The sequence below is a fragment of the Phalacrocorax aristotelis genome, chromosome 24 (genome assembly GCF_949628215.1).
Source record: "Phalacrocorax aristotelis chromosome 24, bGulAri2.1, whole genome shotgun sequence".
In the NCBI taxonomy this organism is placed as follows: Eukaryota; Metazoa; Chordata; class Aves; order Suliformes; family Phalacrocoracidae; genus Phalacrocorax; species Phalacrocorax aristotelis.
The window spans coordinates 2,702,963-2,728,750 of NC_134299.1; the positions used below are offsets into that span (position 1 = coordinate 2,702,963).

A 25,788-nucleotide genomic window follows, 5' to 3' on the forward strand; every position below is an offset into this window, starting at 1 on the left:
ATAATTTCTAGCTGAAAGCTTTTTTTTTTTTAAACTGGAGAAGAAAACACGTTGGAAGCTGATTTCTTGTCAACAGAAAAGTTTCTTTTAATAGAAAATGTTTGCAGTAGGTTCTCCTCCACATGATTAACAGCAGGTGCATTGGGCTTCTGACGCTTCCTCCACCGACTCTAGCGCAAGCCCAGGGAGGCTGTTCCGCGAGGCTAACGGTGGCTTCTGTGAATACTCCCCCCACGCTAACCAGCTCAGGCCTCTGGCTAGAAAGAGTTCTTTCTACCTCATCATTGATTGAGGTCTCATATTCCCCGATCTTTAAAAGCCTTATTAAAAATGGCTTTTTCAGTCACCTATAATGGAAGAGAGCAAGGTACATGCCTTTCAATTCCTTTCAGATCTAGCATGAAACTCCTGTTTCTAAAAATTCGACTGTGCCTAAGCTGGAGAAACCTTCCCCGCCTGACGGCTGGAAGGGACGAGCACAGGCAGGGCAGGTGCTCCAATTACAGTGATGCATTAAGATGGCACCATCTCTTTGTTACAGTTATATTTTGCTTTCTACCCTAAGCCTCGACCAAAGAAGTAGGAGAAGCCTCCATCAGCATAAATCATTGTGGGAGATTAATAAAAAACAAAAGCCAGTTTGCTGGATACAAACCATTCATATCTACCTTTACAATCACAGAGTTATTTTATCAACACCGTCAAAAAACATTAATCTTCCTTGCTAGGAGCCTATCGCTAGCAGCACACAAGAAGCAGGTCAACTGTACCTGCCGCATTTTTTTAAATTAATCCACTGCGGGAATACTGTTACCAAATCGTTTAATCACAGCGCCGTCATACCGTTCTGGTAAGCATATTTTTTCTTCATCAGATTGAATATATAATCTCATTACATAAATCTGACACCCTGACTAACTCATAAATCAGCCTGGGCTTTCGTTGGCTGTACTGTGGAAAGCAGCGCAGGAATGTTCTCTCTCATAGAGCCATAGAAGGGTTCCAACCCCCTGCCGCGGGCCGGGACGCCCTCCGCTAGCCCAGGTTGCTCACTTCACTCTTAGAAGAGACAGGCTCAGCTGTTGCAAGAGGAATCACCTGAAAACTCAAGCGCTGCCTGCTGCCAAGGCACGTGTCCTTCATGGTTTCGCTCTCCGTGGCACGCAGCTAGCGGATTTGCCACACAAACCTCCAACAGCAAGGGAAGCCGAGAGACGACAGCCACTCGTGGCACTCTCGATACCACAGCTCAGGCTCTGAGCTGTGCCCAGTCTGCAACGAGCGTTTTTGTTTGTGCGCTTTAAAATCGCAATCAAAAATTCATCTTGCTGAAAAATCCAGAGAAGGGGAAAAAGGCCAACATGGGAGGGGGTGAGTCAAAACGAACTTAAAATACGCTTTGGAATAAGTATAATGAGAAAAGTGACAGCCTGTACATGTACCTCAACTTATAATGCTGAAGGTAGGCAAGGAGTTGACTCAGACATGCTATTTTAAAACATCGCTATAAAGATACATTGCTAAATACGCCATTGCTAATGGTACATTGTCTGATACAGATATAATCAGATCCCCAAATAAGCTTATCTTTATTCCTATTTTTGGAGAAATAAGTATCTAACGTTAATCGGAATATTGTTTTTTACCTCCATGCAAGAATTATTAATGAATCAGCATTAATAAACCCAAAGATGATTATGTGGGCTCATATGGTACTTTTCCAGTGGGGCAGCGCACACAAATGACTTGACTTCAGTTATTTTACGGTAAGTAGAAATAAATGAACTAATTGAAACTCAAATCCTAGTCCCCTGGCTATAAAGCTCGGCAATGCAGGTGAGCCGACGAGGCTCATCTAGAGCTTTTCTTTTTCTAGAAACTCAGAATCTAAGGATACCCAGCAATCCACAGATCTTGTTTCAAAAGGGTGCGATGCACGCTCTAGGTTCCTCAGTATGGTGAATTAGGATGGTTAGAAAGAAACCAACAGCTGAAGGCTCCAGGGAGGGCGCTCACGGTGCCACACCAGTGAGGTTTTATTTGTTTTTCGATGCACAGACATTTGGAAAGTAATTATAAGTGCAGTTGACACTGAAAAACACATTTTTGGATGAGATTATTGGCAATGATGTTTAGAGTGTTTTGCTACATCGCATCCTGATAGGCAGTGGCGCATTTGTACCACATTCTTAGAGATAAGAAAACCATCGCAGAGAGCTCACAGTAATTGAAAACAAGAGTACAAACAGAGAGCTCTCTTCTCTCGCCCTCCCAGCTGCTTCTGATCGAACGTCACTGCTCAGCGTCACAAAAGCCCCGGAGCATCCCGACCCGTGCTTCAGGCTACTGCTCCCAAGCCAGTTTAGAAGCAAGGCCCAAGCCTTTGCTCAGACAGCACACTAGTACGTGTGAACTCGATCCTGCCTCGAACTGCACGGTCTATTAATTGCTTTCAGTAATCACGCCTGAGATTAGTCAGAGAGTTGTCATTGCTTTGGTTGCTGCATGGCCGCCTCATCTCGATTATCGCAGCAACTTCTGCGCTCCTGTTCTGTACGTTACAGCAAACAAGGCTATAATTTTACTGTTGGCAAGAGTTATGGTGAGTCACTAATACATAACGTTGCTCTTTTATGTTAGCAGCGTTCAGCTACGATAATCTCAAGAATGTAACTGTGAGATATTACTAACAAAAACATCCTTTAGATCCATTAATGAATCACCTTTTTCTACACACTGGAAAAAGTATTTAAACTCAAACTCTATAAAGAAATACATTCGTTAGTTAACAAACGTAACATTTACGCTGTGTCACAGGTGCACCCTGAGCACCACACTCACAGCTTACTGCTCTCTCTTCTACCACTGTTTGCAATTAAAAAAGGTATTGCTCCATGTCCAGAGGTAACCTTTCATGTTACAGCATTTCAGTTTCACAGTACTCTGATGATCTGTATTCCAGGGTCTGAAAGGACCAGCACAAGTATCTTGCACCAGCAGAATCTGGATAGAGAGAACCCTCACTACACCGGACATAAAAGGCGTCTTGTGAAAAGAAACACGACTAGAAAGTGCAGTAACAAATATGACTGCTAATCTGAGGTTATTAAAGATCTTGAAACTGGTACCTACCAGTGGGTGTTTCCCATACCAGGTCAGTTGGGTACGTTGAATATTTCAACCTATCAACAATCTTTTCAACAGAAACAGCATAATTTTATTTTTTTTTTTTTTTTAAAGATATGTTTGTTTTCCCTTTCCTGTGAAGTTACGGGATCTATCTATAAGAGGTTACATTTTCTTCTTAGAAGGTTATGTTTGTAGCTCTAGGTGGGGCTCCCAATAGCTACAGTAGGACAAGACACCATATAATTATTAGATGGGGCTGCTTTCCTTTGGCCCCATAGTGATAACCATCAAGGCCAGTGCAACGGCATTGTAACTGCGTACATACGCACGCACACCCCTCTCCATACACAGAGAAAGGAAAAAATGCGTTTGCGTTAGTCCATTCAGCACGCGCGTCTGTTGGTGACGGGATTCAGGAAACAGCCGTGTTTGGAAATACACAATTAGACCAAGATTTGGATAGGAACAGGGAAATCATAAGAATCTCGGCAAAAACCGAACATAAGGGCACGTACGCATCTCCCTTGCTTGTGGGAGAAGGCAAGTGGGTGATCAGGAAGGATCAACATATCTGGGGGCTCCTCAGCTTGAGAGGGAGGCAGTTGGTCAAGGAGCTCCCTTAGACATAAAATGGAAATTCAGTTGCACAGAAACCACGAGAATAAAAAGGAAAAGCGCGAACAGCTTCAAGGGCGACTACAAGGCTACGGGAAAATAATACTATGAGCGCATGGGTTCATCACGAGATACTCACGTTCCAGCAGCTGACATTTGAATCTGCACTGAAGTGTATAGATACGGAAACACTTTACTCCAAGGACGTCTTGCGTTTTCCCCTCTCGGTTAGAGCACTGGCCACAACTGACAGTAAACCAGCTGCTCTTGCGGCGACTGCGAGAGAGCAATTTAGCAAAACGGGCACTAATGTGAGAGGATCACAAATCGCTAACGCAGCCTGTTTTCCTTCATGCAAGCTGTGCCCAAGAGACAGTTCTGTCCCGCTGTCAGCAGCGCTCCCCAGAACCCGCGCCCAGTCTAGAACTGCCTCCTAACAGATCGCTCCCTCTCCCGCTCAGCCCTCCCCGCGGTTCCTCAGGCACCCTCCTCGCGCTCCAGCACAAGCTGTACCACACATTCCTGACATCTGCAACGACCTTGGCTCGAAAAAAACCAAAACCAGTTCTAAGAGAAGCTTTCCCTGTAGCTTTGAAGGCGTTAACGTGTCCTTCCTGCCTGGTTCTGAATGCATAAAACGGGGAAGGTTTGAGACATGCTCTGCCAGGCTCCTCTTTCCCCACGACCCTTGCGCCCTTTCCTTTCACAACAGCCCGCTCCCTGAGCAAAAGACTCCACGTCTCTGAGTTCTGCTTGCCCACACGACGTCATGAGGGCTTTGTAACCGTACGTAAGAATGCCGACAATCAGAGGGTAACACAGCCTCCTGCCAGAGAGTCCATCCTTCTGCTCACAAACCTCTGCTTCCAGCACTCGGACTCAGTCGTCGGAATCCCACTGAAGAGGGAACGTGAAAGTACCGTACAGAAGTGCTACGTGCTCTTCGCAGCAACGCAGCGGGTTCGCGGCGTAATGAAGTTATAAGCACCAGGAGATTGCCAAACATGCTGAAGGTCTGGCCTCCAGGAATCAGGGACGGAAAAAACAACCAACCTCCAAGACACCAGCACAGCACTAGGAAATAACCACAGCCGTCATTCCTCCTGCTGCCCACAACAGCAGGCCACTACTGATAAAGCCTCCGACTCGTGTTTGGTCAAAACGTACACCACGGTCCAGTTTCCAAATCTTTGTAGGACCCCTTCGCACAATTACCTTTATTATTTATAATTATAAACGTAATATAAAGTCTTATAACTTATCCTTTCATGTTCAAGCATTCAAAATTAAGAACATTTCTGAAAATAGTACCAGAAAAATATACGCCGCTGCAAACAGTACATCAAAAAAAGAAAAGCCCCAAAGCACGTATCTTTATAAAAAGGAATTATCTATTCAGGGGAACTACAAAGTTATTTCACTCCTCCCCCCCCCCCTTATTTTAGCAGTCTAATTCAGAAGTGTTTTGCTCCAGCATTTCTATTTCATGACCTCAGTAGCTCCAGGGCGTACTGATTTACTTAGAACAAGTCAAATCCCAGAAGGAAAACACAGTACGCAGTTCACTTGCTTGCATGAAATCCACAGCAGATATCCATTTTAGAGAGAACATCCAAGGATTTTTTCAAATAAAGGGTACATGTGCAGGAGCTAAGATGCTTCCAATAGCTGCAAATGTACAAAATCAGCACCTGGAGATACCGCTAAAGAGACAAGGAGAGCGCTGACAAATGCCATTGTTTCCAATAACTGGTAGAGGTGAAAAATGAAGTGACAGATTTAACTCATTCAAACAGCGCAGCGGCAGATGAATGGAGGGAGAAGTATAATCTCAAACTGCATATTAGTATGGCCAAAGGCAACAAACACAGCGTAAGCGTTCGCCCCCTCTCCGGTGGCTGCCCTCAATGGGAATGAAAAAGCTGCAGCAGCTCCTGGCTAGCGGAGTCGCTCCCCGCTGCAGCTCGGCGGAGCTCTGCGCACTCGTGGTAAAGCATGGCAGTTCAGACCACGCTAAATACCTCTTCGCTTCCAAGGTAAATCACAGAATGTGCTTACCTGGAACTTAATTCTTGTTTCACTAAACGATGAACACGTATCGGAAGCAGGGTTGGCATATCGGGTACTTCCGCTGGCCAGCAGACGTAGCAGTGAGGAACGACTGCTCCTGTCACACAGGCACCATCTTAGGCACAGGTGTGAAAACAGGCCATTGGAAAAAAAAGCATTACACAGACAACACGGGCTCCCCATAATGTTTCAGAGCTGCCAGTGCCCAAAAAAGAGCATCCAAAATATATCCAGGTCAATGTTAAATAGCTTAACAATAAAGTTTTTAAAAAACGTGATAGCAATGAAGCAAATCGGAACAAATAAGCTCCCCCTTACCCGAAGTTGCACAACCAGACGTCCCAGTTTATGTAACTGGTTGTGTTGTGCCAAAATGCATACAGCTAACAAAACCCGCTAAAACATCTAACATATTTAAAAGACTACCAGTTCTATGCAAAACCACGTCCTCCTTATTCCCCGCTTACACAGAATAACTGTGAAATCCAAGGCTTTTTATTTTAGCATATTGAGCAATAGCGTTCAAGTGGTTTTTACAAGCACCGATAATCACAAGCCTTCTTTGCCTTTGAAACCTGCTCTTTGCCTGAGCCACCACAGAGCATTACTCCAGGCTCCGCACTCTGTGTTACAGCTGCTGCTGTACTACCTAACGCAGGATCTTGGCTGAGACAAAAAAGAACAACAGTTCAGGGCATTGAAGATGAAGTACTGTCGGACAAAAGACAAAGATAACACTGAAACAGACATTTCTCGCAGGCAACAGGTGATGAAGGGCAAGGAACGAATACGAGATGTGACCAAAGAGGAACCACCACAGAAAACAAACTAAATCTTGATTCTGTATTTGTGTTGTCCCTGCTTCTAGGGAGCAGCCACAGGCTTAAACAAAAAGGCTTTAACTGAGCAGATGTTTTCCAGAATGAAGAGGCCCTACATAGTTAGATCGTCATGTTCTGAACACAATCAGTCCTGACCAGCGTGTCATGTATTGTCTGTAATAACAGCATAACGTAAGAAAAATGAAGATGATGAAGTTGCTCTTGAAAGGATCTGAACTGAACAGGGCGCACTGGTGTGCCTCTGTGTGTGCGTGCAACGGAGAGAAACGGCAGAATTTTAAAATGCAGAGCAAATAAAATTGGAGAAGAAATTACTAGAACAATTAATCGAGCAATGATGAGTTACCCACCGCATGGTTTCAGTAGAGCAGAATGAACATTTAGAGGTTGCTCTGCTTCGTCCGGTAGGGTATGATGAGAACTAATAAAGGGATATTAAAGGGAAGGTAATTTGATACTTCTAAAGTCTGTATGGACTCTTCAGTAGAATTTTATGTTCTAATTGGGTTCAAAACCGCCTTGTCCACACACGCAGCCATTCAGTTTCCTTAGCCTAGGAACTGCTGCTTTAATCTGCGGTGTTTTTCACCTTACGTACGGTGTTGGAGAGTGTCTAATAAAAAAAAAAAAATCTGAGTTTCTTTGGATGCTCGGAGGAGTAACAGGAAAAAAAAAAAGCAGTAATGATGTACATACCTGGAAGAAATATCTATCTTCCCCAGCTAACTGAATAACCGGTCCTCAGACTGCAAGCAGTGCTGTAGTTAACAGAACCTTCACTCCCCAAAGACTCACTTAGGCAATTAAGTCTATGAAAAATCATGATCTGTTCAAGGATTCACACAATGTGGCATTCATATATGCGTAGTTACTTCTAAAGTGGTACCTGTACTTCATAATTCCTTACTACTTTATGCCAAAACTAATCTTATATACAATTCTACATGGAAAACACTCCTAAGTTAGATATTTGTGCAATTCTTGACATCTCCAGAAGATGCTGTGAGATATATGTGAACTGTCATTAAAATGCTGCTTCTAGAATAGGGGATTTTTTCCCCCTGAAATGTGGGTATTTTAAATCAATAACTCATAAACAGCAACACCATGGAGTATACCTACCAATTCAAGCAGAATATTTTAAGATCTTACATTTGTCAGCTGGCCGTCACCCAAATGACATGAAGGTTACACATGCCCTAGTGTAAGTGTAGCACCTCGGAAGAACTTATTTATCATTTTAATACCTTTATATATTACAAGTCCAACCTGCCAACCATCGTAACATAGCAGGGACTATTTCGAGGTGGATGCATCTGTTTAGAGACATTAGCAATTACCATTAAGCTTGGATCTGTGATATGACCGATTTCTCTTCCAGAAACAATACTCCTCGTTAACAGTCTGGAGTAGTGCTGCAGCGGTAGGCTGAAGCTCTGAGGTGTAAGACAACGTTCCCTCCCGCGGAGGGGAGGCACTTTAGAGACCTCAGAGTGTTGATGGCACGTGTGCTACCAACCGACTGCACAGGAGCGGTCAGGGGTTCTGCAGCGTTGAAACCGACTTCTCGTTACTAACAGTAAGAATTAAGAATTTGCATAATTCCCTCACGAAGCAAAAGGAATTTGTTTCACTGTTCCAAATGCAATGTCATCTAATTTTGTCGTAGCTAAGTTAACTATTAAATTGCTTACACCTTCCCATAACTTCATGATTTTAAGAACATGAATGTTGGCTGCAGTGGTGGCTTAAAAGTAAACCCAGTCTTTAGAAAGAGCTTACATGTAGATAAATAATCGTTGAGACATATTGCACATACCCGAGCTCAGTCTTGAAAGTGAAATGTCTTCGGTGAAAAATGAAACGCATTTATTGTATTTGTAACTAAAGTACCTTAGAAGTAAAGCAAATATTGATATTCCAGACACAAGACCCAAGATCTATAACTAACGGTATAAAACGCATACTGTTTGCATTTAGTAATCATACTCTGTTTTCTATAACTAGAAACAAGATTCATTGAAGACTATAATTCACCAGCCTTTTTTGCCATAGTGTTTTACTACAATACCATTATCCTGCCATATTACATTTTACTGTATGTGTAAAAGTCCCATAAATACACAAGCCTACGTAAAATAGGCAGCAATGACGCTCGCTGCTTTTGGAATACTTGCGGCTTTTGAATTTTATGCGGGTTTCACATTTTGTTGATGTGTTTGCAATGGAATACGTACTGCCCAGAAGAGAAATGATCTTACATTTTCATTAAAAGCTATAGCAGTAAATAAACCATCAGAACTCACGCAGATATTCACTGGAACATCTACAGCAGTCCATTAAAACGTCAAAATCTGTGTTAAACGTTTGAAAAAGTAGCACTGGCTGCAGCACATTTAAAACTTAAATATATGCATATATTAAGTGATAAAGATATTTCAGAGTATTCCACAAGCCTCTGCAGAGCACTCAACACAAGTTTACACTCATCAGTAATCGTTTAGCACAACAGCTGCCCTTTTATTACAAAAACAAAAAAACCCAAACCACCCCAAAATCAGGCAGTAGATGTAGAAAGATGTAGAAAGAGCTGCAAGTCACTACTAATGCTCAAATATGAGCTATTCAGGGATTTAGTCCCAGAGTATTTATGTACAATAAATGGGATTTAGAATAAATTTTAAGGTCAGCTTCTGCACCTCGTGCGTCACAACGGACTTCAACGCTGCCACCCATCAGGCGTTTCTCGCTGGGAAGTGGCTCCCCTGACCTAATACCGCATTCAACACAAAACCGCAGGCCTCGCGTTCAGCACTGTACGAACTGCAGCATTGCTCTAGTGAAGATGAGCAGAGACTAGTAAACTAAACATTTTTAAGTTTTGTTTTTACTTATTTGAAAGCCCGAGGTTTATAAACACTGAGCTTTAATCTCCTGGGTTACACGGCACTTCAAGACAAAGGGACTAGCATTCCTCAGGAGCAGCACAAATCCACAGCAACCACCACCAAGGACAGAATTTATTCCATTCACCACAGGCCAACTGTGTGCATTTCAATGGCAGCTTTAGAAGGTGCTTCTTTCTACAGGACGATCAGTTTCACACCCTTCTTCAAATGTAAGGCATACTAAGCTCACACCAAACCCAGATGTCGGGAAGGTGATGGAAGCTCCTTCTCATGGTTAATGCCAGTACGGAATAGGGACGCTCCCTATCCAATCAAAGCACCATTTAAAAGCCCGATTGTCAAGTCCTCTGAATTAAACAGGAACAACCTATGACAGCTTGAGAAATGTAATGCCCTTTTGTCACTGGTGGAAGATTCAGTAGCAACATCATCACTATCAAGAACCAGACAGTAAGAAGGAATTACCAGCAGTGAACTAGAGAGGATGTTATAATTTATTCTGTTTGCTGACTCTGTCGCAAACCACCAGGATCTATTCGTCATATTGATGCCAGATGCTACACCTAAGCTGGTACAGAGCTGCATTATCTGACAGAGTCAAGTTGTCCGAATTCTTCATTGTTTCACTTTGAAAGTAAATGATTGTGTCACTGAGAGGCAGCGGCTCCAGTGCTCAGTATGCTCTTAAAATTAATAGAAAGAAAAATACCCTTTGGCAAGAGTACAGGAAACCACTACGGTATGATTAGGGTTACCAACCTGCCAGTGTTATGGATATGAAACCTTACCGAGTTACTTTATATAGCCAAGGTAATAGGTATGAACAGCACTGCATCATGTTAATGGCAGGACCGTAATACATGGAAAATAGCGGTACAGCATGTATTTCTCAAGAATGAGGGCTTAATACCTATTTAGAAACTCGCATCTTGCATCTCCATTGCTTTGCACTTTGTGTATCGATTTAAGGGTGAGATCTGTAAAAAGCAGCTGGGGGACCCAGCCTGGCTGGCTGGCTCAGGGGCGCAGGCGTGTCTAACTCCTCCAAACATCCTTGCGAGCCTACGTGCAAAGGGTTACAGAATCCTGGATAATGCGTTAGCATCTACAACCCTTATCGTCAGACTGTACATGGCATCGAGGGCAGGATCGCACTTCAGTTTCCTAGCCCTCCAACCTGAACCCTGCAAAGGCTCTTTTGCGCCGTAGGGGCCCCAAGGGAAGTCAGCTTTATGCTGAAGGTGAACAAAAGAAAAAGGACCCCAAAGAGTATACGCTTCAGAGACAAATCATTTAAAGGCAGAGGAGGAAGGAGCAGAAAGTATTGAACAGAATGAAGGAGAGCCTGAAAATGCTAATACTCGGTGTATACACGAAGAGCAGCCAGCTTGCCAAACGCAGTAAAAAGGAGGATCTGTTTTTGACGTCTTGCCCCCCCCAAAAAAGAAAAGCTTCAAGAAACTGAAGAGAACACAGACTAGAGAAAAACTATTTAAAGAAAGAATAAAACTAAAGGTCAGCTGAGAAGATAAGGAAAGAATATGTCAGGAAATTCACTTGAGAAGGTGTATAGGAGAAGAAAGAAAAAGTTTTATATATTATACTCTATAAAATGGAGCACTGCTTAAAATAATCAGAATTACACAAACAGAGGCAAAATCAATCTATACCACGTGTTGACTGAAGCTCCAACTTCAGCGCGTTTCTACTTGCGGGATTCCAAGACGGACAGCACAATCGCCTCTTGATAAACCTTCTCCCAGGATTGGGATGCATGAAAAGAAAGTACCTGAGAACTTGAGAAGCAGGGGTGGGGGAGCAGAGACACCCCGGAATGCCATTAGGCAGTATGCGACACCTTCTCTCTTTTTTAAAAAGGGCTAAGCTATGCCTCTTTTGCTCCAGCCAGTCTTCATTTCACATTTTCAAGACTGAACTGTATCCATTTATAAACCACATGCAGGACTTAAGAGCCTTGGCTAGAGCTAAACGCAGGGTATATTTTATGCAAGGCTGAAGGTTAAGTATGCGCTCTAAGAGTCATCTAAAACCCATGTGATACTTTCTTAGCGTGAAACAAAGGAGTACACGATGAATAACTGCTGTGTCTTCCTAGGAATAACGCAGAGTAATAAAATAAACTTACACAACAACAATAAACAAGAACAAACACATCTACTGAAAACATAGCACTGTGCACTGGAAAAACATCATACACCCCAAGTACGAGAAGCACTTGACCTCAATAACACGGTGAACTTCTAACAGCAGCGGCAGCTATAGCGGGGGCTGGCTGCCCACTAGGACGAGAATCTGCGGCTATATCTGAGAGATGAACTGATGGGCTACCCGAGCTCACAGAGCCTGGCACGTAGCCGTGCGCCCGCCCAGGGTGCCCCCACGACCGAGCAGGCACCCAGTACCTCAGCTAGGCTAAGCTGCTCACGCCAGACCCGTACTTGTTTGAGCTGCGGTAAAGGTTTCTTCCTAATAACAGAAGTTTGTGTATGAAGGGAGGCTTCTGGTAAGTCAGACTAGCAGATAGTGCATCACGTATTATGTCACCATCAAATACACTGCTTTAAATAATGTCTTTGTAATAGAGTGAAGCCCTTCTTTCCTTCACAAATTTCTTGAAAATGCACCCAAAACAAGCAGCCGGATACAATGAACAAGGTTAGTCTCGAGAAGAGATGCAGATCATCATCAGCAGCAAGGCTAAAGACGTTGCTCTGGCAAACTCAATATTCAACTCCCCATTTTCTGAGAGGAGAACTCAGCCCTGCCGTTTTTTCTCATTTTCATCCCGCCAGTGACAATCAGAGGCACCTCCTCTGGTAGCCGTGGAGTGAAACAGTCTCAGCACCACAAAACTCGGGTCCAGAGATCCGAGCCTAAGGTACCCACCTGGCAGCCTGACAAAAATGACCAGCAGGCAAGGACTCATCAGAGTTTAGCCGACTCCTACGCTATGCGACAGCTGCCTCGCTGCACACACTCCAAGCTAAATGAGGCCTCTGTTGCACACAATTAATAACCCTATCTATGGGGAGAATCTGTTGTGGGGATTGAAAGCCAGAAATGTCTCTTCCCTAGTCCAACTCTGCATCAATAGTGAAAGAAATGGCTCTGATCCCATCAAGCCTGTGCCAGCAGAGACTGTTATATTTAAATCAACATTTGCCACAGCAGGGGATTATCAGATGCTCTACTTAAATGCTGGATTTTCCTTTTTATTTTGCTGTTTAACTCATAAAAAACTGAATTTATTTGGGTCGGGTGCTGATGCCTGCGAGCACAGCTGCTCACCAGCTCTGTCTCGCTTGCCACGTCAATGCATGAGAAGAGGAGTTAAAATCTTTTTCGAGTCTGCCTCGTGTCAGGGTTTGGTTTTTTACCTTCTCGCTGCCGTGGCAATGCACCCAGAATGCCCCAAACCCTCAGCGACCTCCCAAAGCAGAGCTGCGCAGAAGCTTCCCATGTTTCATTCCGCACAGAGGCAACCTCTGGAGATGGGAAACCTGCTAACAAAGGCTGCTCAGACAGAAATACGGGGTGACTGAAGACACCGACCTGGACCTGCATATCAGCTGAAAGGCAGCCCGGTCTCGGAGCAGAGCACGGTGCGCCACGAGGTGCTGTGTGGTATCACCACGTTTAGAGGTAGGTGCCTATCCTGCCCGTGCAGAATTCAAACCAGTTTCATAATTTGCTGAGACTGTTTAAACCATTTGAAAGTGTAAAACAGCAAGTAATGCCTCAGTTACTCAGTTTTCTTGACTGCTGTTGCCACGTGAGGTTTTAGTATTAGTAAAATCAGGCACATTCAATAGTATTTCAAATTGTAATCAAATTCTTGGAAAGAGAACGCAGATTTAGAGAGATGCTCCTTTATGTGTCTCTTACTTAAGACCTAGCTGACACAAGCAACTGAAATTTGCTGCTAAATGAGTCAAGACAGCAGAGTGCGTTTCAAAGCAGCATTAAAATCAGTGCTTGCCTCAGCAGGATTTGGTGCTCCTGATTCATGCCCGTATAACGTTAAAGGTGAATTAGAATACTGCCATTCTTTATTTGTAATCCTCCCTGATTGTTTGCTTTCACAAATTGTTATTCAGCTTAAAGTGCATTTACTAAAACTGAACTGTACGAGCGTGCAGAGATTAGACAATGACACAGGAGCTTCCATTATTTGTAAATTAATTTATACAAGCCAAGTTTTAAGCCATATACAGTTCAGATACATTTAAGCTATAGATCCAAACCTTTAATCCATATTCTCCTAACTCCTCTCATATGTATTGTGTGCAGAAATTAATGCCTATAAGCAAACTTCATCTGGGTATTTTCACTGCTGCTGGTGATGAGATACGGAAGCCTTACTCATTCTGGAACGGGGTAGAAGCAGAAATTTCTCCCAATAAAACTAAACCTGATCTAGAGGAATACTCTCTAGGGAACCTCTCCGAGATCTGGTCCGGGTCGCTGTATGATCTCTGTGTCACCCCTGCTGCCCCACCCCAAAAGTAAATTAAAAAAATTAAAAAAAAGTAGGAATACTGAGAGGCACCACTGGCAAAGACGCTGACTGTGATGACAGCTCAGGAATTCTCAGATGGGGACCCCTAACGCTGCTACTCGGTTAAACACTTTTTCCTGCACAAAAGCACAGCGAGGGGTTGCCACTGATGGCACATAATGGCATAAACATGCCCGGGAAACGCTGATATATTTAGTAACAAGTACTTCTGCCTACCAAGAACTACTGAGATCCACTCACTCGGTTTAAACAAGGAAACATTAGCAGCGGCTAAAACCACTGAGCTGAAAATATGTGAGGAGTAACTAGAAATGTGGAAAGGAACAGTGGGCAAGAAAGGCGATTCTGAGGAACTGGCGATGCCAGCCACCACTGACAAACAGCGCCGCTTTCCCCTTCTTGTAGGACTAATGACAGGAGTTTTCAGACTAAGCTACGGTGTAGATGAAGAACATTTACTTTTAATACTTCTGTCCTTAGATTTAAGAAATCTTCAGCACCTCCAAGCTGCAGAAAAACAATTCCAGAGATGAAGATTTATGTTCTTGATAATGGGGCAAGCTCACATAAATAACGGAGCTGAACTTAAATTTCATTCCAGTTGTAAAGTGCCTGCCTCTGACTGAGCCGCACTGCGTGATTAGCGGTTTGACTATGTCAGTCATTCACAGCCGTTGTCAGAAATAAATCGCTAGATGAACTCGTGGCTACGGCAAGCACAGAAATGGTTGCTCTTTGGGAAAATCGAGTTCCTGAACTTCTGCACTTGATGGAATAATCAAAATCTTCCCGAGGGATTCAGGCAGATATTGGCATGGTAACGTGCACGGGGCTGGAGTGTCCTACCCGTTTTGTTTTCAGTTTGCATTTCCAGGTCCGTGCACAGTATGGATGAAACAAACAAACAAAACCAACAATGCCACCATTAGCATCTATTTTGCATCTAATGAAACAGAAGATGAGCCTCTTTGTCCGTAGTTATTTCAAGCCTTATGTTTTCTTCTAGGGCTTCATCCAAACTCTAATGAAATAAATTCTTGGATCAGAACCAGAGATTTGCTGCCAGCACTGGGATTTGAAACCTTCTACACTTCTCAGTACCCACATGACAGTTATTGAGCAAGACTTACTGGTGATCGCAGTTATTTCTCATCCACGCGTCTAACAGGGCAGGTTGCCTTTAACTTGAAAACACCACAAGAGTTTATAACCTCAATCTTACTGCCACAATCCAAGGCGTTACTTGTTTGAACCTGGCACCCAGTTTCTGAACACACTGAATTATTTCTGGTAGACTGTTTACCTTGATGAGCACAGAATTAGCCTTCCATTCTGAGCCTTTATGTGAAATTTTATTGTCCAAAGCAAATATGACCTGTTAAGATTTACAGGCTTTATTAGCAGCAATAACAATTTTACAATCAACAGCAGTAAATCGGGGTTTATTGAGAACTCTACAATTTCTATCTGTAGAAAGCAATTAAAATGTCAGTTTTTCATTGGATATAATCCCTAACTTTCATAATGACAGATATCCTTTTTAATTGTTGAGTGTAAAGCAGTGTATTTCAAATAATTCTAAAATTCTCAGTAAAATTCAGTGTTGACTGAGAATCACCATTTCTTCCCAAATGACTGAATTCCAACAAAGATAGATTTTTTTTGGCTATTTAACTGTACAGAAATTGGAAAACAGTCAAATGTATGCAATCAGTTCAGCAAACCGTACTTGTTGAGTAGACGCGTACCGGTCATAATTTGTTTCTTTTGGTCTCAAAGAAAACACATAGATTTTATGTAGTTTTTCACTCAAAAACTTTTTGCTCACCTTTAAACGCTCTGTTTTTAGAATTAGTAACACCACCAAACCGACGCACACGGTAGCATGCTCTTCAGACTATGAAAACAGGCAGTGTGGAAAACCGTACTATAATCTCCCACAGAACAGGTAGTAGGATCCTACCACGTTACAGAACGTTCCCTCAGTGAACAGAGAGTGTAACGCAAGACACAAGGAGTACTGAAGGCTACAAGGTTTTGAGAGTGTATATTTGGCAACTGAATTAAGGTAAAAAAAGGGAGATGGGTGAGTGAGCGCTGAGTCCAAGAAACAGCTTTGACTAGTATTGGGAAGCCTTTGGCAGCGCTTACACGTTCGATGGAAAGAGACCTAGAGCAGCGCGTCTGGAAGGGAGAATGGGGAAGGAAGAGGAGGACGACCAGAATTTGCAGGCAGTGGACAAGGCAGGGTTCCTCCATGGAAACTGGGCTCCCAAGGCTGAGACGCCACCAGGACTGCAGGTCAGACACACTTCCGCAGCCAAGAAAGGTATTTTGCAGCCAAGTAGTGGCCCCACCACTCTTCATTTCACTTTGTAACTGCTTGTTTCCAGCCTTTTTCCTATCACTGCACTTGATTTGGGGCATTTTATTACTAAAAACATTCACTTGTTTTACTATAAAGTCTGTCTAGTTTTGTGGAACGAGGGGAACCAGGTTGAAAGGAATAAGCAAAGTAGAAATTTTTACCACAGAGAGAGCAAATCTATCTGAGACAGGATACACTGGCAACCTGGAAGGATACGCATTCAGAAAGCCCAGTTTAGCACTGCACGTTGTCCGAGAGAAAAAGGTCACCAAGGTCGCCAACTGGTGGCTTTGGGGAATCTCTGCAGGCAGCAATTACCACCCCTGCTGCAGGGAGCATGGGCCATGAATCCCTCACGGACCAAGGGTGTTTAGGCAATTACACCTCTGAAGTTTGTTTTGTCTACAAAATAGGTATGTTTTATAATTATGCAGTATTCATTTTTCTAGTAACATTAAACGTGAATAAAAATAATGCACAGCTGAGGAGGATGCAGTAGCAGAAATCTGAATGGCAGAGTAATGCACAGGAGACGCCTAGATAGAAATTCATCTACTCACCATTCTTCTAACACATTTCCCTTTTGGTCTTTAACACTTCTACCTGAATTTCAGCGTGTTTTGCAGCCCAGTTTGCTGCATTTCTCCTGTTTTCAACTGCATCTGCTCAACATGCTTCTCCGTAACTAAAAGGAAGCACGTTTCTTTGGGGTTTATTTTTCCTTGCTTCTTTTGTTCCTTCAATTAGAACATACCACAGCAATAGTGGAGATAAGGGGCAAAAATAACTTCCAAGGGATGCTATTTGTCTTACTTATCCAAAGACGCTGAAGCGAGCGCGCAACTGGAAACACGGCGCAGTGTTACCGGGCTGCTCCGCAGCGCCCGCCCCACGGCTGAGCCCGCACTACAGCCTGCGCGCGGTGACGTGGCTCACCCGCATGCACAAGGGTTAAACTGCTGATCTCAGCCTTGCCACGGCAGCGCTGGCTGAAGGCTACCGCCACCCGTCTGCTCTGCGACGGGGGAGAGCAGCGCGAGGCCACGCTGGCTTCCACCGTCACATTCTCTCTTTGTTTAATGCCTCTCCAGCGGATTTTTAAACACAACCCACTTAGAACAGTCTTCCCCCAAGAACGGTCTGGCCATTATCATTTTAAGGCACCCCCATTAGTTTCCTGTTAAGATTCAACTCTCTTGACAAAAAGCATGTTAAAGCTAAGCAAAACAACTCCCAAATTATTATCTGCAGCAGATTTTCTCTCTCCAGCAACAATTTACGAGAATAATTTTTAGTGTTTTTATTTTTCCATGAGAAAAGTAATTTTTGAGAAATTAAGTAACAATCTGCTTTCAGTTTGTAAGCATAAAACTTGAAAATTGTATCAAAACTAGGACTTTTTTCAGCAAACATTCCTGAATTCTGATAAAAAGGCATACTTTTAAAAAACTTAATATATTTTTAAAAATACATATTTAAAGAAGCCTGCAAGAAAACGCTGTAGCCGGCACTGGGCCTTGAGAACCCCCTGGTAGCTACACCGTTTTGCTCCTCTCCCCCTTCCTCCCCAGCCACCAGCAGTGACCCCGCACGAAGCCTCACCTCAGCTGCAGGGACTCCCTCAGGCGGCCGACAGTGGAGGACGATCATCCCTTCGATAGGAACCTCCTTCCCTTGTGGGTCTTGCTCAAAGTTCTTCCGTAAATCTGCAGAGTTTAATGCAATAAGTCATTACACCTCCAAAAGCCACTCCTCCCCAGACTGGCCCACGCAGGCTGCAGGAGCGAGCAGCCACACCGCTCTGCCATATCCTCTGGTGTGCTCAATGCAACGGACAACGGAGAGCCACTACGTTCTTCCCCAGGTGAGAGGCAGAGACGTCCTATCATCTTGAGCTGTGTTTCCGCTTCTCCACCCACAGGAAACAATCGGTGTGTGACTACAATCAATATTAGAACCCACAATCTCCGTGGTTCCAGCTGTGCATTCGATCTCTCAAGCCATTGCCTTTCCGCAATGGGAGGACTACGTGCGACAGCAATGACATGGTGTAGTGAGGGTGCTGTTAGAACCAGCTGAATGAATCAAGACCAGGTGAATAATTTTCCTAGCACAGGCTACTTCAGATGCGGGCCAGGGTATTTCATAAAATGTTCTAAGCCAGATGTGTTGTTTAGATCGCCTACATACTACAAGCTGTAGGGAGTGAAAGGAAAGGACTGAGAGCAATTCCACACATTCCAAACGGGCTGACTGCAAGATTGCTTCACTTCAGATACCGCGGCCAAGCCAATAATTCAGGATAAGAGACAGGGCATTGTGTCTCAGAGTCACGCTGATGGGGCTGCAGCACTTCTGTGTACCAGTGCTTGAGCGAACCAGAAGGGACACAAAGGAAACCTGTATCCAGTGACGTTGGCCTAACCCAGATATGCCCAGGAATATGTAAAGTTTTGCTTGCCGGGAAAGGAAAACAGAACAGAAGGAATGTTACTTACTACATGTGCTTTGAGAGTTAGGATGTTTCCATTAGACATACTCATTTTCTTCAAACAGTGTCTCAAATTCCACAATGTGGATTTACTGATTTAATTTTCTCCATTGCTTACGCTTCATGAAATACACGCCCTTAAACAGCAGAGGCTCTGGATCAGTTACACTTCAGTATATTTTATAAAATATATCAAGACTTATTTTAGCAAGCCGGTCACTAGAGAAAGATGCCCACAGTGCACGTATTCGCCTTTTTATGGATCTTTGTTAGTGGTTTGTTTTTTTTATCATGCAGATAACCAATACCTTTTCCAGTACCCTATTTAAAAAGTCATTCATTAACAGTCGGGCTGCAGTTGTGCCTACAAATGCCTTTATTAGTATGAAAAATGGAGTAAGATCCATCTTCTTATTTTCTCTGCATTCCACCCTATCATGAAGAAATACTTACCTGCTTTTTCAGAGAAATATAAAGTGCTGTAATGCTTTGGATTTGACTCACAGTAAGTGCAAAACAAAGAAAAAAGGAAAGCGGGGGAAAAAAGTCGACTCTACCACACTACACATCACAATGTCAGGTGCTGCGAAAAAGTTATGGGTTCCGCACGCTATCGCAAATTGGACCTACACATTCTCGTCTCTAGTCCTCTACAGGGCATTCCCTACGTTGGAAATCCACGCCCCAGATCGAGCAGGTAGGTTGTTCACCTCCACCAGGACGACAGGGGTCCATGACAGGGTGAGCCCTGGAAGCTCACGGGGGCGGTTTAGAGACATCCGTTGGCAGCTCTTCGTCTCTTCTGCCCGGACTACTATCACGTCCCATCACCTCTGCACTCAAGGATTGCACTTTTCATAAAAAACCACGGCTTCAAGTAAAGCAGCACAGCAAATGGCCAGCACGGGAGCACAGTCCTCGGGCGACACAATCAGCCGCAGTCGCCACGTTACGTGCGGCCGAAATGAAGAGCGCTGCCTGGCGTGCCTGCCAGGTTAATGTGCCGCCTGCAGCTACGGGGGGCAGCTGGGGATGTGGTTTGCACAAGAACTGGTACCACAGTGATGGCTTTAGAAGCCCCAGTGCACGGCTCCACCTGCTTCTGCTCGTTCTGGTTTTTACTCATATTGCCATATTATGGGGCTGGGAAATCACAGCGCGGAGAAAAGTCAATAAAAATTCAATTCAGAATAATAGTCCTTTGCAGCTTCGCAATACAGGGGAATTATTAGCTCATTCAATGTTATGACAGTTAATGCAGTAAAATAAAAAAATTGAATTTACACATATTTACACATTCAAACTAAATCAGCCAACAAAAAAAAAAAATCTGTTATTTATAAAATCAAGGAGTTGTTATGTTGTCCTATCACTTATCTCAAATGTTTATTTCAAGTTGTCCTGTTAAAAGATTTATCAAGAACCGCTAGAACGCTACCTGATAAAGCTACCTTTCTGAGTTTCTTGCTTGAACCTCCCCAACCCATCCCTCCTGCCCCTCGACTCCTTCCAAGGCTCATTTCTCCCAGCCCTTTGCAGCTCGTTGCCATCATTTCCCGGGACTAGGTCTTTAAAGACCTGAACTGGTAATTTAAAGGAAGAGGGTTCACAAGAGCTTGGGGGAAAGTAATTTCCTGCACTCTCTGCTAGCAGCACCGCTGCAGAAGGACGGCTTCAGGCTCTCGTCCTGTGAGAACAATGTAGCAGGTCTAACTGCAAGGCAAAAACTGGATGAGGCTTTGAGTATCTCCACAGTCTCATAGTTACAATTATTTTTGGGTTCTGTCTTTTTATGTCCCTCTTGCTATGACGGCACTGCATTTTCCATTTTATGTGCCTTTCAAATCATGATCTGTCGATTGTGAGATGTAACACTACAGCACACTATTGCAGATATGAAGAACAGAGATAAACTGACCGTTCCCTCTCTGGGGACGACGGTTGTCCTCTGCTTCTCACTGTATTAAAAATTCTGGAGTGAGTCTTCTGTGCTAGAAGAGATTAAACCAAATAACGCCCCCTCCCTTCCCGCATAACCCTTAATTAAATTACAGTGTTGTTATTTAAAACCTAACGTTTGTCAGCCTATGAGACCAGAGTTACTTGTTCCCTTTGTTTAAAGTAGGCAGTAACGATGCCCCCCCTAAGCAAAGAGCGACAGCAACCCCTGCAACAGCATGGCCTTCTTCGAAATTACCTCTGGGAGTGACTCTGTCCCTGTTCCGTATGACTGAGGAAGAGGTATGTGTTAACTGAGTAATTCCCACCTCTGCACAGCGGAATTCCTTTCTAACCCCATTATGGCAAGCAGCAGGCTTGCAGAGTCATTTCCAGGTAGCTTAACAGCACGGTCTAACTACGTAGGGTCCAATTTCTTAACACTGGATGTCACACCGTGTGGGTCTATAGGTCGTGCAACTGGCTCCAAAGGCAAGGCCTGGCAGAAGGCATACAAAAAAGCAGATGCCAGCACCTGGGAACAGACTCCAGCCTCAGACCCGTTCCCATCTCCCTCCAGAGCCTTCGGTCGCAACGGGGACGGCAGTCGGCTGGAACGACCCTACCAGCCGGCGGCTGATGAAGGGGATTGCTATTAGCCGCCTCCCGCACGCGAGGGGCTGATCCTCTGCGTAACGTCCTCCAACACGGGAAGCCCACGCTGAGCTTCTGACTCCGTCATTGCGACCCATGCAATATACGGGCTGACTCTGAGCAGCTGTCACCCAAATTTCCAGTCCAAGGACGAAGGGCAAGAATGATGCTTTCACCTTGTTATAAGGAGGACATTTTTCCTAAGCCACTTTAACTTGTCCGAATGACAGGTTCAACCATCCGATCTGGATTTCACATCAACTATGTCGTTAAAAAAGTGGAAGACCACCTACCTTGCTTATGAATTACTTTATTATCTTCAGTAGTGGCTCTTACGTCTATATGAATAGCATTTAAAATTATTCTTTTCTAAACAATGTACGCTTGGACCCACACAGAAATGACAGAGTTTCTGTAGGTGTCTTAGGTCTGTTTAGGATGTTTGTATCTCATTTCCTCAGAGAAAGAAGGGAAGATATTTTTTCCTCTACTGATTGGAATTATTCCATTTTTCCTACTTTTATCTCATTTTCCCCGCAGCTTATCATACCTGACAACCAATGATATACTTCAATATCGAAAACCAGATTTAAAATGCTATGCAACAAAACCTTCTAATGTAGCCTTGCTTTCACTTTTTTTTTTATAAAAGGGGTAGAAGCCAGATATTGTTAAATGGTTTTTCGTATTTTTTAGACCCGTCATCAACATGGAGCAAAAGGGCACTTTCCAGGGGGTTTTTCAATTTGCATTGACCTTTTTTTATTACACTGCATTGTTGAGACACTGCATATACAAGCCAGAATCTCTGAAACAGACTTTCCGAGTGTAAATGCAAATCAATCAATCCACTTTAAAATAAAAAAAGTGCTCTGAAAAAAACTACAGCACGCTCTCTGTGATACTCCGACAGCATCTCATAGAGAGGGCTTGCAAAGACAGCGGTACCTTACCAGCATCCGTTTATATTTAACCCTAAAAGTACAGCACGTTTCCGTACCTTACAAAACCTCGGATAGAGAACATTTACATTACTCACAAGCTATGCGGACAGATGCCTTCCTACTCTTTGAGGTCCCTAGATGGCTCCAAGCAACACACTGGCACCAGTAATCTTCTGGACCATGAAAATCTTCCACCTGCTGCCTCGTCACATTGATGAACACCTCTCGAACTTTCAATCCTGAAGGGGAAAGATATGGAAAATTAGCTGATACAGGCTATCTCGCTCGGGCACAAAGCTAAGGTTAGCCAAACCTTTTCTCTTAATTAAACAATTCCATTTTTAATCAAGGTAAAGCTTTAATTACTTTGACAATAATATACTGCCACTAATTAAATTCTAAAAGCTGAGTAGATCATAATGCATTGAGTTACAAGAACTACCCACCCACTGTGGTCTTTGCAAGGATGTAACACCTCCCTCAGAAATCTTGTCTCTTGTGCCTTTTTTACCCAGAACGTTCAGCTGGACTTTTGTAACCTAATATAGAAAAAAGTTCTTCTCCCATCTAACACCTCGGTGCCATTGAAAAACCTTTCTGAAGTACCCCGGCAGGCCCCCAGTCAAGCCAAACAGCCAGAACTGGGCATGTATGGCAGGAACTCATCAAATCCCCACTGAAATCCAGCCTGTTCCAGCCACTACTCCCGCAGCTCCTTCCTGCAGCCATTTCCTCATACGGGAGCGAAAAGCTGTGTCTTGTGCTGAGCATAGAGAAAGCCAAGCTGAAGCCATTACAGACTGTAAGGAGAAGGGAAAAAAGAGAGGGGAATAAATTTCACAGCTCACAACGGGAGATGGCCCTCTTCGCCACCCTATGCTCCTGGAAGCACTGAACCGGCTGCAAAACTGAAGCCTTGCCTTTCTCAACTTTCACACACAGACGTGTTCATAACATCAGACAGATTCCTTGCTTATGTTATAGAGTTTCCCAAAGTATAACCTTGCTAAATTCATCTCCAGTGCAATGTTGTTGCTGTCTAGGGCAAATTTGCTTGCTGTTATCGAACTGCACGCATACCTCGTTCCTGAGGTAGGAATCAGTTACACCTGAAGAGCCGAGAAAAGGGTCTAAGGGGATAATCAAGCCTAGCCAGCAGGAAAGAGGAGAAAAGCCCCGTGCTATTTCTTAGCCTGCTACCGTTTTCATAACCTCCTCAGCACAGGTGAAATTTAGCAGTGCTGCTCTTCAGACTTGAAGCATTTGCTTCAGACAAAACTTGAAGGTAAATACAAGTCACTGAGAAGCCTTGTAAACCTGGCACCTTATTTTGTACACTTGGGATGTTTGCCCTATCTGCAACTACCTGTGTGTGACAACCCTGGGGAGGGGAAATGTAATCCAAATCTGGGTTAAAAGGCATTAGGAATCATTTGAAAGAGCAAGTCAGAAAAACATTAATCTGAAAATAGAAAACATTCATGCCTACTACTCTCTTCTTTCTCCTCCTGTGCAGTCCCAAGATACTTATTTCCCCTTGACTGGAAACGAATGAAAACACAATCTGAAAATATTTAATGCCTGTGAAATTTATAAAGCAGCAAGAAATTTCTAAACCCGAACTCCATAAAAATTGGCTGCCACTTAATCTCAGGCATCATTAACAGCTGGGTATTTCGCTTCTGAAAGGCACTGGGAAGTCAACGTGTTCCTGGTAAACAGGAGAGATGAGGCCCACCGGGGACACTCCGTGAACGGGGGTGGGGAGGGTCAGACAAGCTTTAAATACTTTAAAGCAATACAAATTTTTTGCTACTTTTCCAGCAACAGGCAAAGGGGCTTTTTACTCCTTTTCCGTTAGCCTGTTTGCTTGCCGTATTTCACCATGATACCTAAAGCCATGGACAAACCTGCGATAGCTTCCCAAGTTGTCTCAATAATCATTTTAGTCACTCAAATATTTATTCGCTCTGTAATAAACAAACAGAGGTTTCCTGGTTGTTTTTATTTGCATGTTTTTTTAAAATATGCGGCTGCAGTTTTCAACAAAACTGTTTAAAAAACATCCCTTTATTTTCTGCCATGGCGAAAACAAGCCATTAGGAAGAACGCAGCACCTGGAACTCCGCGTTTCTGTCAGCAGCTCCTCTCCTTGCTGACACAGCGAATGTAAAACACAGGATGAAAACGCACCGTCTCAATTCAAACATCCAAGCGGCTCTGAGAGCACCAAATCCTTGGATTCTCAGTCACACGACCATTCTGTAGAGTGATCTTTATAGGTTAAAGGTAAGAGCAGCTACAGTAAGTTCCGTTAAAGAGCACCTGAGTCCTGGTGACCTGGCACAGCACGTCTTAACTGGGTGCAGATTTGGCACCCCACCACGCTATGTGACACTGACGGACACCTTCGTGTTACTTACCTCCGGCAAATCAAGCTGCACGCAGTCCCTGAACGATCCCAGTCAAAGCCACAAAGCATCAAAGCTCCAGAGCCTCCAATCCAACCTACTTTGCAGCCACGTCCAGCCAGGTTGCAACCCATCTATTTAAAGACTTTTTCGACAAGGGTGTAAACCGGGTAAGTCCTTGACAAATATTGAGCTTTCCAAGACGGCCTGTCTCCAGGCAGGAGCCGCTCACCCAGCGTTCGATTAGCTGACGTGCACTTCTGTGCAGCCCCGGACGCTGGAGCTGCCTGCGAACACAGCGTGGCTCTGGGTGCTGCTGTGAAGATACAGCCTCCTGCTGCCCCTGACGGGACGGGACAGGACGGGATCCTCCCGTCCCACGACGGGATCCTCCCGTCCCACGACCAGCTTATTCCCACCACGACCTCTAAGTAGCATCTTGCGGGGAGGAGAACATTCCCTGTCACCAGCCGTCGGCTACAGCCTTGCTGGCAGTGCTGCCATGCACCCTCCTGGTGCTGGGACGCTGCCTTAACTCTCTTCCGAGCTGCTCTACGGATTTTTGGAAGCAGCAAATAGAAACAAGGGTATGAGAACTGCATGCTATACGATTTACTGGTGCATCCATGCCAACAACAAGACAACCTCTACTGACACCAAACAAACAAAAAAATCATCACATGGTGGTGAGTTTTTTTGAGAAGCAGAAGCCATTTCTAGGCTCATGGAAAATTCCGAGCAGTCATCAGCGCACACAGCTATTTACAGCTTCTGATTTCTTAAGGTCGAATAGTCTCCAGCCCAGCTCTTCCCATATCAGCCTATATTTTCTGAAGCAACTCTGGTTTGAATCAGGCAAAGAGCACGTGATTTAGAG

At 44.0% G+C, this 25,788-nt stretch overlaps 1 protein-coding gene across 3 annotated transcripts in view; it reads right to left on the reverse strand.

Moving 5' to 3' along the window:
• The window catches only part of UNC5D (unc-5 netrin receptor D), a 179,881-nt gene that overhangs the window by 55,229 nt on the left and 98,864 nt on the right, over nt 1–25,788 (reverse strand). For all 3 annotated transcript variants that reach the window (XM_075074515.1, XM_075074514.1, XM_075074513.1), the window contains exons 3-4: nt 22,596–22,739; nt 18,076–18,179 (exon numbers count right to left, since the gene is read on the reverse strand). In XM_075074515.1, coding sequence (XP_074930616.1) covers nt 18,076–18,179; nt 22,596–22,739 — 248 coding nt within the window. The remainder of the gene's footprint in view (nt 1–18,075; nt 18,180–22,595; nt 22,740–25,788) is intronic.